This window comes from Acyrthosiphon pisum, chromosome A3 (assembly GCF_005508785.2).
Source record: "Acyrthosiphon pisum isolate AL4f chromosome A3, pea_aphid_22Mar2018_4r6ur, whole genome shotgun sequence".
Taxonomy (NCBI): Eukaryota; Metazoa; Arthropoda; class Insecta; order Hemiptera; family Aphididae; genus Acyrthosiphon; species Acyrthosiphon pisum.
In genome coordinates this window covers 41,841,601-41,855,262 of record NC_042496.1, presented here as the reverse complement: position 1 = coordinate 41,855,262, position 13,662 = coordinate 41,841,601, and the positions used below count along the sequence as shown (strand labels likewise).

At 31.9% G+C, this 13,662-nt stretch overlaps 1 protein-coding gene across 1 annotated transcript in view; it reads right to left on the bottom strand.

The window, feature by feature from the left end:
• Positions 1–13,662, bottom strand: part of LOC100158791 (cadherin-99C) — a 64,617-nt gene that overhangs the window by 16,137 nt on the left and 34,818 nt on the right. Inside the window, 3 exon segments of the mRNA XM_008182389.3 lie at positions 98–276; positions 1,897–1,962; positions 4,903–5,000. Coding sequence (XP_008180611.1) covers positions 98–276; positions 1,897–1,962; positions 4,903–4,999 — 342 coding nt within the window. The 5' untranslated portion in view covers position 5,000.

The following is a 13,662-nucleotide window of genomic DNA, read 5'->3' as shown; positions in this document are numbered from 1 at the left end:
CCCCCCCATGAATACACTACTGGTATTATTATAAAGTAAGTAATATAAAAAATATAATTAAAAAAAAACTATTAATATAGATCTGAAATATAGTTACCTGAAATACGATGTGGGACAAGTTTTCCGCGTCTCTGTCCAACGGCTGAGTTAGCTGAATATGTTTTCCAATTAACGTAAACGTCGGACTTCTCGTCGGAAAAAGTAAATCCAAAGATATTTCAGTGTACGGATCTCCTATGATCGGTAATTCGGCCGGTTTGATGGGTTGATTTATTTCTGTACACATATAAGACAAAACATCAACAGGTGTGTTACGTTACAGGTATTTTACATTATTATTGTAACACGTTAAAGGAGATCACGATACCATATTATATCGAGTTCATACTTCATAATATATTATCATAAGCGCACAGCATCCCCGGGCGTTTTCTTTATATATAATTGCCAGATATAATGACGCGTAATTAGTGTGCATTAACTACGGTTAGTGCGTTTTTAAAAGTCAGTTGTGGAGGCACGCGATCTCTAACACGAAACTGCTGCAGCGTATATTTTCACAAAATAAATAAAAGATATCAGTCGGATGACTAGTCGATTGGAGGACATTCGTAACATTATAAAATCTCGTTGATGTCCAAATTTTTTTAAAAAAATATTTCAACTCGTCGCGGTTGTGCATACATTTTTATTCCACGAGAAGTTTTCATTTTCCGCAAAATCCGACTACAATACACAATAATATATTTATAATATAATTATTTTGCCGAACGTTTTCGGGCGCACCGCTGCGGCGAGGAATCACATCTCATTCGTGAGAATCATTTTAACGGCCGGTCGATTGTACATCGACAACAATCGTAGACGTGTGGCGTGTGAGGCGGAAGTCATCGGCGCGTACTATAATGTATATCTCTATATCCTTGCCTTCCACCCGTTCCGCATCGATTTCGTTTGAGCGAAATATTTTACATACCTTGCTTATTATCGGATGACATTTGGGATTAGACCTATATATAATATATATATAGGTACCTATACTATGTGTATTATGTACTATTTACAGCGGAGTATATAATAGTATAATACTACAAGAACTCCACAACGTCGACATGTCTATAATATTTACTACCTAGCTGTGTGTATGTGCTGTCGCTGATTGGCTGAGTTAAGTATTATCAGGTCAAATACCGGCACAATAAAAAGCGACCGTAGAACGATGGTCCATTGTAAAGGTGGCACGCTTAACGTTGGCATCGCACATCTCGAGGTGTATAATATAATAACTGCCAATAGCTCGAGGATAACGGTACAATTATTGTTGTGATGAGTAATAATCAGTTTTACGTTTTTGTTGTTGTTGTTGCGAGTTGTGACGTGTGAACGTGTGTGATGGTGACAATTATACAGCGTGACTACGGTGTATATTGTATATAAAATAAATAGTATATTATTCGGACAAGTTCGCACGGTCTAGTTTTTTATAAATTAATTTCTAAGTTTAGAAAACGTATAATAATTATCGCATGGTACCAACCTATTAAATGTCACCAAAAAGCGAGTGACGAGAGTTTTTTAATAACTCCCCGAGCGCGATTTTAAGTCTAACCATATTACTATTATAGAAGTACTATAAGATTATATCAGTGTAAGTTGATCGTGTTGAATGTTTTTAAAAAATATGATGATAATAGTAATTTCTCTTTTTATATTACAGAAGTTCCCTTCCAGCATGCACGCAAAGACCTTTGTTCGTCGCCTCAAACTAATTTTTCAACATGAACCCGTTGAGACATGGGTAACCCGTGTAACCCGAGACAAATCAACACAAATTAATGGATCCTCTTTTATTGCCTTGACAAATTGGATTTTATTGAAAAAAATATATATACTTACGAGACCCACGACTTTCTTCGATGTCCAGTACAATGTTTCCTTGCCCAGTTTCCATCTCGCATAGTCCTAAAATATAATAAAAATGAGTTTGATTCAAAACGCGTCCAATAAATATTTTGATTGTTATTGTTCTAGACTCGAGAATATTAAGGTAAGTACAGTTGTAGTACACCAATGAATTAACTGCACGAAAATAATATCATATCGTTAAAAATATTGTTAGGTATAGATGTTTTTATTATTTATTTACGGGGAAAAACTTTACCGAAGATTCTTTTGTAATAAATGTAAAAGACACAAGTTTAAACACAGGAGTAAGTACATGTAAATATATAAATTTAATGCAAGCCAAAACAGTGGTAGATTTATGGGGGGGGGGGGGAAGCCGGCATTTAACTATATGATGTTAGCTGGTAGAACACGATTGAGAACGTTCTTACCTGCTAACTTTTTGCTACGTTGCCGCATCTGGCAAGGCATAAGGTAAGTTTCAATAATGACATTTAGAAATATTTCTTTGACTGCTTCGTGATCGTGAGCACCGATTTCGAAGTCCAAATGCAGCTTTTGAACGTTAAGAGGACGTGATACCCGTATATGTGTTGTCTCCGTATTACAAGTGCGTAACATAACACATTTTACGCTCAACAGAACGCGTGTAGCTTCGTTAGTTTAAAAATTAGAGTGAATTTATTACATCATATAAAATCTAAATGTAAGATTATTATCTATATTTATTTGAGTATTTTAAAATTGTACATTGTACATCAAAATACTCGTAACTCACTTTAAAATTAAAATATAATAAAAAACCGATAGGATTGCCTGGATAATCTTATCTTTAAACCTTATATAAGAGATTAATTCACTAAAATGTTTAAAGCGTGAATTCTGCCAAGAGTAAAATGTACTATGATACGTACTTGTTAAGATGGAGGCAACACATGTGGGTATCGCGTCGTCTTAAGAGAGTAGGTATTAAGTCCACATTTTAATGTACCAACATTTGTTTTGTTTTGTCTGGTAAAAAAAAATAAGCAATACCTAGGCACATAAACCATGTTATCGTATTTATTATTACCTTTTTTTCTAAAAATTAAGATAAACGACAACGTCGTTCGAAAATTCGTTCTCAATCGTTTGAATATAATGTACAAAATATTGTTACTTGATCTGCCGACAATTGTTTTCAATCGTGTTACTAAGAAGGTAAAACGTTCTCAATCGTACAACACACAATGTTAACGTGTATAGTTATGATGTAAAACTTACAAGTAACGATATTTTCAAAAAATATATTTAACTAATTAATTTAGTAATACTTTTAAACTTTTATACTTAAAAGCATTGATTATAATTTATAATATAGGTGTTATATAATTATATAATCAATAATAAAATTACGTAAGTACATAGCCGTATACATAGGCGTAGAATGGTGAGGGCTAAGGGGCCCCTCCAGAATTCGATAAAGCCCCCCGAAAATGTGTTTAGTCCCCTGCGTAAAAGTTTACTGTTTTATAAGTACATCCATATTATGCGAGAACCGAAAAAATTTTCTATTATTATAGCGAATAAAAACATGCCTTAGGAATTCTATGACTGACGATAGATTTTCAAATCTATCGTTACTTCATACTGAAAGAGACTTAGCTAATACTATTAATTCTGAGGATATTCTTAATATATTTGCCCAAAAAAGTAGGCGTTTAAAGTTTAAACCTTTTACTATAGTAATAATTTCCAATTTAAAATGTTTTTTTTTTATATTTAATTCAAATACAAAATATGTATTTGATAATAATATGATGTATGGTAGTATATTATTTATTTATATTTTACTTTAAAATGTGCTTCTTTAGTCCTTTTTATATTTTTTTCCTTTACATTTTTCCATAGTTTTATTTGTAGGATATTATGTTCTGTATCCCAATCATTAGGTATAGAACTTTTGCGAAGTAAGTCGCAAGAAGTTCCGACATACCACAAAAAAAGAGGCTATAGCCCCCCCCCAAAAAAAAAAATCATCACGCTAGCCAATGCGGCTGACATCCTCTTAACATTATGATTTACATAGCATTATGAGTATAATTCACGAAATCCATAATATATATAGATACCTGTAAAGTATAAACACTTGTAAGATGTTCACACGAGTTCTACGACCCTTTAGGTATAAAACAACAACAGTATACACTATACACAAACCGGTCGTCAATCCTCCGTAAATGTTTTTCATAATATATAATATTATACACGCCGTATATAAGATTTTGTGTTTCATATTATATAAAATAAATATTATGTGAAGTGACAATCGATTACACAATCCCACGGATCTAACTAATTAACTCATTTCGATGATGTATTGGTGTATGGTAATTTTCGAATTAATATATTTTTCAATTGAATAATACGTATAAGTAAACAAACTTGTTTAATATTTTTATGGGCATGGAGAAAATTGTTGTCATACTACATACGCGCACATTACATATATTATTATTATTATATAGTCGTATGGAGATATATATTATTATATTATATAGGAGGTAGAATTATTAGTAGAATTATTACATTATCCGATGACGTCACGTATAATTTCTTCGGGGTCGGTTTATAAATGGTTGTATTTTTTACTATTCATTTCTTCAGGATTGTATATTTTATACATCCTACCGCCAGTAATATCACGGTCGGACACAAATAAAATAAATATTACAATAAAAACAGATCGTTAAAACGATAAATAATAATATAGGTAATATAATATGTGTTGTTTAATGTTTATATATATTATGTACCTACTGCATAATATGTGATTCTATTTTTTTATTTCACAGATGAATTTTCTAGCGTATAAGATAATGCGACCACATCGTAACAGCGCGATAACGTTGCAGATTAACCAATATGGTACTAACTTACCTTTAGCTATTATTCCTGCACTTGAATGCTATAATATTATAATATACGCGCGACTCCAATCTTTTATAATCAAATTACCTGGTTTGGCATAAACGCCATGTCGGTATCCTTTGTCCAAGATGAGCAGGAACAGTAGCGGGGTCCATACTGCAGCTATAAACCGTCGCCGATCCATCCTAAAACAAAACGAAAAAAATGTTTAATACATTTTAATAGGTATAGGTAACGAAATCATTACGAAAATCACACGCACATAGGTACTCGTGGTTGCGCGCGTCCGTCATTAGCGAATAAGTTCGAAAAGAAGTATTTTTATGACTTGGTCTGCAGCGCGCAGGACCTCCTCATAATCTGACGTCATGAGATTTTTCAACTGGCAATATTATCACCTTATAATAGTATATACCTACAGATAATTATTATTGTTATTGCACAATTGTGTAAGTGAGACGAGGTGTTTTTTTCTTGTCGAAAAACCCCTTGAGACTGACGAGTGAAAGTCCATACCATGCGCAGTTATGCGCGTGTACGATAATAATGGCACGTGACCTTTTTGAGTGGAAGTCGCGTATATAGTATATTATTGACGATCATATTTTAGTATGTCATTTTTTTTAATTAATAGATAATGTTTATATACTGCATTGGTACGTTGATTATTTTTTTTTACGATGGAAATATTATATTTGCGACTCAATAAGTAATTAGAAATTGTTTATATAATACGGGATTTGAGAATGCATTCTACATAACACTAATATATAATATATTATGATAACTGTCAATTCATTTGTAATTAACAATTTGGGTTTGACGTATGTATACCGTCTATTATATGATCCACCTGTAGAAATCTCTTTATATTTCCACGCTATTATCCGGTGTACACAAATTGCGTCCCGACGATATATAACACTACAAGAATTGCGTCCGAACGTAAAAACATTATTTTCTTCCCCATTTTATACTGACTTATAGGACTGTCAATAACAAATTAATATTTTCGGTAGGATAAAAAAAATGATTTCTGTCGTTGTTATTCAATTAGGTAGTTAAGTAAATTAAAATTACAAAAAAAAATAGAAATTTAAAATTTAAAGACTGGTAAAAACTTGAGTAGGCCATTTTTATATTTTGCCTTATTTTGTGTCAAAAAATCTTCTTTAAAGCAGATAATACTGTTAATTTATTAGGCTACTTAAGGTTGGTTTGGATCGTGTTGTTGGCGTAAACATTTGTGTGTTCTTTTATAATTTTCTTAGTAAATCTTATTAGCATAAAATGGCATCAGTGATTTTAAGTGAAAAAAATAAAACTTTATTTGATATAGAATATATGGTTACAAATTTCGTTACCATAAAACATTGAACAATATAAGTCATAAATTCATTTAATTAAATGATACAAATTTCATTATAGAACGTGCAATCGATCATAAACATAATAAAGATCCTGCTAAACTATTTAATAGGCAACAACTGGGTAATGATTTGAAGCCAAAGCCCAAAGGTTGTAGAAGAACTTAACGATAAACCATCCAAACTTATTTATAGAGCTTTATCAAAATACATTCCAACAATGATAACTTATGATTTAACTTTAATCCATAATACATCACGCCAGGTCATCTAAAATTCCATAACTGCCAAACAATTTACCTGATTTACAAAATATTTTATTGAAAGAAAATATATAAACTAACCAGGGTATATCGAATACTATCGAATTAATAGTACAAACATAAACCTATTAGCGTCGTGTCGGGACGGTCGGGTAGATATAATACCTGCCTACCTAAATGTCTCATAACTCTTACATCTTATATATTGATTCAGCTGTCGTGGCGTACATAACTCAATAATGTGCACGAACAGTCAAAAGAATCTTAAAGAATAATTTCGGCTTGAAACGCGCTGAATATATAATATTTACTGCAAATGCAATAGGGATAAATAATAATCGTAATTAGTTATATGATGCAACGAGTGTTTATGCATTCTAAATAAATAGTGTTAGGTATGGTATGGTTATGGTATGGTATGTATAGGTAGGTACACACGGTAATAACTATAATAATATGGGCACCTATAGTATTTACTATTTAGGTTAGAGTAATGCAGTGTACATTTATAACACACACGCGCGTGTGTCTTTTATTATATAATTTACGTTGAATACGTAATTCGAACGGGGCAAACATTCAATGTATAGAATATAATAATATACAAATCACTTTAAGTTTTTCAGTAATCGTGACTAAACGATAGCGTAGTCAATATAAGAGTATAACACGGCCATATGATAGTATTGTGTTTATTTTTTTTTTTTTATTAATATTTATTGTCTTTCCGTTCGTATCGGAAAAATACTTTCTCGAATGATTTTATAAAACGTATATAAATGCGCGTCGTACGTATATAGACATTATATTATACTGGGTTTATAACGTATGGTATACTTTGGTGCGTTATGTGCATTACTGCAGCATTACACCTATACGCATGCGCCGACTACACGAGTATGGGTTGCAAAAAAAAAAGATTGAGATTTTAAGATTTTTCGTTATGAAAACGTTCGCCGCACGAAGGAGCATGCGTGCTATATAATAATAATAATATAATATAATATTATTATAATACTCGGAACACGACCGACGCAGATATAATCCGATCGCTGTACAACATTATTATTATGATCATTACCCTTATTATTTCGTCGATTATTTCTAATATTATATACATTACACCTGATACACTGCATAATATATGCGACTTCACGACGTGCTAATTATATTGTTTTATTCGACAACTTTTCACCCAACTGCAGTGTGTGCGCGCGTTTACCTAGCAAAACATATATTACAAATATATTATACACCTAACCCTTCTTCCAAGGCCATATATCGGAATTCGATCCAACTCCGCGACCGTGCCCGCGTATAGGTACCAATACAATAATAATATATTATTGTTTTTTTTTGAAAGATATATTATAGGCGTAGAGGTATGTAATACCTATATAATACCAACAACAATATCTGTGGATAGGATTTTTTGGCCCGATACCGACCGAGCGGCGGCACGACGGTCAATCGGTATTCGGGTCAGACATCTCGAGCGTTTAGCAACTTGCCTTGGCCCACCGTCACGATTCGACATTCGTATAATATAGCTATGTAAGTGTACACACACACACAATTTAATATTGTACAGATAACGACTACTGCTGCCTAACGATATACATATGAAAACGAAAAGTGCTCGCGCCGGTCGTGGAGATAACACGACCGTTTTTTTATTCCTTCCGAGCGCGCGGCGAGCCGGAGTCCACGTAGTCCAACTTTTACGTGGTTTTAGCGAGAAATCGCCAAGATCGCATCGACACGCGTAGGTATATAGGTAGCTACCTACATAATTCATATTATTTCAACTTGGACCGCGTATATACAAACTGAAAGGCCGCGATCAGAGTACGGCCGTTATGGCCCGCAAGTTCGATTGAAATCAAAGATATACGCTATACATCTAGTTTGTTAGGTACCTATACTTAGAGTTGTAAAAATAATATAATATTATTATCCGATAGGTGAGGCTATTATGTATTTCATTCTTGTTGGTAGCACATGTACAAGTGATAATAAATTGTATATCAAGTAAAATATAATATTATACTGCGCGAATAACGTGCAGTGTATAATATCTACCTAAAATTAAAAATAATTCAACAAATAACGGAATCGATATTTTTCAGACGATTCAGATACGAATAATATATCAACGCCGATCAAAAACTGCGGTTTCAGCGAAGAAATGCATAATAATAATACCGTAGGGTCACACTTTACACTTGTATTTTTAATATATTAAAATATCTGCATTTTCATATATAGGTACGAGACAACCGTGAAACCTTTAGGTAGGTGGGTATAGGTACCTGTTACAGTATATATATGTATTATAAATTATGTATTATATATTTATATGTACAATACACGGCTGTGAATCGGCAAGCGTATAGGTACATAATATGGTAACTTGCCAATATTTCGTATCCTGTGCTGTCCATATAATACACTTTAATATACATATTTTATAAATTATGTAATATACGTGCACATCCGAATAATAATAAACCCGTTAAACAATAGCCCGCAGTGGTTTGGCGTGCACCTCTAAAAGAGGTATAATACATCACTGTATATAGGTATAGCTCCACACCTATAATACACTAATACAGTTAAAGTGTATCATTTGAATTTTGTTTTAAATTTTAATTGTCAGCATTAGCAAGTTGCTCGAGACGATAGTGATTTAAATAAAGCGGATTGTATACGCGTTACGCACGAGCAACGGCGTAGGTATATGTGTGTACACATAATAATATAATAAACTAATTCACCTTTAATCACCGTACATATATAATAATAAACATAATATTATTAACGTAAGTACATAAATAATACTACTTTGTTATATTTGAATTTCAAATATTTAAACGCGCAGCAATGAAACGACTCGCCTACGTAATATGCGTTTGGTATATATTATGATGCGTTGAACTTTTAGCGCATCGCTTTCCCATTTAACGAGGAAAATGTTCAGGCGAATTTGCAGTTAGAAGTAATTATTAATATTATCCTTATATAGTTACGTCCAACATCCAATATACGAAACACGACAGTCACACTATGGACTGTGGTCCAATGTCCAAATTTTACAGAGCCTAACAATAAATTCTACCTACCTACCAGAAAATCAATACATAACAATAAATCGATTAATATAGGTACCCATCTTTTTTAAAAAAAATCCAAATGTAAACATTAATCGAGTGTAAATAATTCAGGTAATATGTAAGCTAAAATCCATGTATTTGATGGCTGATGCTCAAAAAATAATAATAGTAATAATAAAATAAAATATATTCATACATATTACTTCACATAATATTATATTATATTATTATTCACTCAGGTATAGGGTAGGATTATGATTATGACGTCATAATAATATAAGACAAGTGCTCTTTATGACTATATTTTATACTGTCTGCTATTGTAATCGAACTGTAGTGAACAATAGCTGTCGGTACAGACCCGCCCGTTTGAATAGTATGTAAATTGTAAATATTAGAACGTGCATTATATATGCATAGAAATATAATATCAATACTACAATACGAAATGTCATGTCATCAGAAGTTCGGAACAACATAATAGTCCTAGCCCATATAACCATAGATATTATAATATAATGCGATAAAGACCCTCCGCGGATCAACGACGATCCTTTGATTCTCATTGACACGCAAGAAGAATCATGCGGACCTCTGTTGCAGGACTTGCAAGTTCGCCACGGTATTTCTCCTTGTCTTGTTTATCTTGGACATCTATCCTGAACCATATTATATATTGTGGACCCAACAAAGTGAATATCGTTCCCTAATTTGGGTTTCTTTTTGTTTTACTGAGAAATCTCTATTTGTCTCCCGACAACTCTTGCCAGGAACGCATTTTAAAATCATCATAAAACGTAAAAATCGTAATTTAATATCTGACATAGGTAGTGATGTCGTCACTTCGGACAGAGCCTGATTTACGATATTTGTGACGTAAACATAAGAAGGCCTCTATTAGAAATAAAACACATTAATAGATACCAATTAAAAAAGAAAAAACTTCGATATATTGTGATAATATTATCGATATTCGATCACTACAGCAGTCTGTGGAGGGCACACGACGTCGTAACGAGGACGACCAGTAGATAATTGTCGTTACGAAAAACGTCTATCAAAATGACGATTGAATATTTTATTGGTAAGTTTCAATTTATAGACGATATTTCCCCATAAATGAGTTTTCCACGAATCGCGTTGGTATATTATGGAACAGAATACGGTATAGTCTAGTCCTATCTCTGATATACTATGTGTCCGTCACAGAATACGGGACTGGTTGGTAACGTAACAAGTCATTATTACCACAGAATAGATAAATTACTAATAACTAATAATTAATAACTAAAAAGTTATCTTATTGGTAACTTAAAAGTTATGTCCTTATAATAATATGATTGGAATTTATGACTTACGGTTAGGTGGGCTATTTCAAAATATTTAGTCTGAAGTGACTATAGTATAATAATATAGACACCTTAAGTACTCGCTTAAATCAGGACGCACTGCATACGGTAGGCGGAAAAAAAACATAACGGAAAAAAAGCCCAAAAATATAAATATAAATGTAAACACGCATCTATTCTCTACTCCTAATAATTAGTAATTACCATGTATCTATAACAAAATATTATAATAATATATTATAATGAAAATAATTATTAATTGTTAATTGTATAAAATATAGAATGTAAATAAAATAAAAATGTAAACATGAACACAATATTATGTATACGTTATGATATTATATTGTGTTATAAGTTTTTTTTTTTTTTTTTATTATTTCAGAAAATTTACAATCTGTATTAAATGACAACAATAAGTAAAATATATGACTGACATAACACTATATACATACATAAAAAATAACACATGAAGCACAAGATGAGGGAAATCATCCAGCGATGGGGTGTTATAGGTTATAAGTCAAAAAACAACAGTCATAGGTATATACATAGTAAAATATTATCTGTTATCTAAATATATTATACTACCACCTGTTTTGTATTAACTTATTATATTATTATTTATATAGTTGTGTAATTTTTTTGTATACATTTTAGTATGTATATGTACCTGAGACTTATGTTTTTTAACTTATAATTTATAACACAATATATCATGACGTATACATAATACTGTGTTCATATTTATGGGTTTTTTTTCCTCGGTGTTTTTATTTTTTTGGGCTTTTTTTCCGAGATTTTTAACAGTTTTTAAAAAGTGACTGTACATTTATTAATTATTAACTATAAGTTTGCCGATTGGCATTATTGTCTCTTATTGTGAGCTTTATTTAATATATATATACTGATTATATAGGCGTATACTACACTTGAGCACTCCTCAAATCACGCCTACTTCGCGTGTTATGTTACTAAATTAAACTTCAAACATGGGCATCATACCTATAATCACGAAACAATTTACTTTACCTATATAATATTATATACTGGTACCGATCATAAATGAATACTGTATTTAAGTCATAAGTAATCGTTCAACATTAAATAATATACAATATAAAATTAACATATTTGTAATTTTTCTGCATAAAATATAACGTGCCCCTTGTAATGTTTTATAATTCATATTTCATAATTTCCATCTATGATATTAAAAAACTTTATAATATAATATCTATAGTAATGACTAATGAGGTTCTTATAGTAATTTAGTTATAGCCTATAGGTTAGTACGCAAAATATACGTGATTCATATAATTTTCTAAGAAAACTATATAGGTAATATAGTAGTAACTAGGTATATCAAGAAGACAGCAGGAAGTGACTCACGACTAATAAGCTAGTTTACAGTCATGAACGACGAACGATTTAAATTTTATGCTACAAGACACCAGTGTATAATATTATATTAATATTACATATTTGACTTATTTTATCCGAGTTAAGAATTTTATCAATGGACAATTAATAAAACAAAGGTTAGTGAGTTGTCGGTATTTAAATTATATTGATTGTCAGTTACGCATTTTAGTATAATACGTAATTTCCAAAAGTAATTTTGGTGCTCAATGAATAGATTATTTCATAAATATTCAGTACACACCTGGAGTAATACTTCATAATAATAATCACACACGTCCTTTTTCGCTGAAAAACTCACGAGATATTATAGGTACGTTACGTGTATACCAATTAAAAACCCATAATATTTCTTGCTTCGTGTTTTGTCGTTAACGGCGGGGCTACAACCGCCGTTAATGATATTTAGATTGAAAAAAACCCCAGTCACGAACGCTGGGCGCGGAACAAGCGCGTGGAATATAAATCGAGGAAAACGTGTAGGTTTTAAGTATAATAATAATATTATAACGCGAGGACAGCACACATCGTACATGCGTGTGTATTATAATAAATCAACAACTGCAGGAGAACACTCGAAAACGACGATTTCCGCTGAAAAACCTCATCAGCGATCTAAGGTTTACCTATTATTATTATAAAATACCTATATGGTTTCGGGACAAAATTATAATCAGCTCTAATTTTTTGCGAAGTATGAAAATACAAAAGTCTAGTATTAATTTAAAAAAGGTATAATTAGGTACCTAAAAATGTAAACATATTTTTCAAAAAAAAGTGTTTTTTAAAATATCGTCCCTTTCCAGAAGTTTTTGACTAAAGGAAGTACTATATGAAAAGAAAAATGAAGCTAATTGGAGTATTGGACATATGCTAAAAGACACAAATACATAAGTTCTTCACCATCATCATGAAAGGGAAAAGAAATGGTAAAAGAACTAGAGGAAGACCGCGTAAATTCTTCTTTGAAGAGATTTTCCGTTGTTTGGCTTTTACTTCTTACTAACAGACAACAACTTAAGAGGACGGCATGTGACGGACATGAATGGCTACAACGACAAGGTTTGGCCTTTAGATGCTGATGATGTATTTGAAGAGCTAATTACAATACAATTTTTTTTGTGAATATAGTGACTGAAATAATATTTATAAATGGGCGGTACCCAGAGGCGGACTTACAATTTTTCCGCCCCTAAGCATTACAACCCTAGCGCCCCGTACATTGGCGTGCTCCCATTGTGGGGGGGGGGTGGGGGGGGAGTAATGCCCCATGAACTAAAAAAAAACTATAAAAATTGTATTTAGGTATTTTTATATTTATACATACCAACTACAC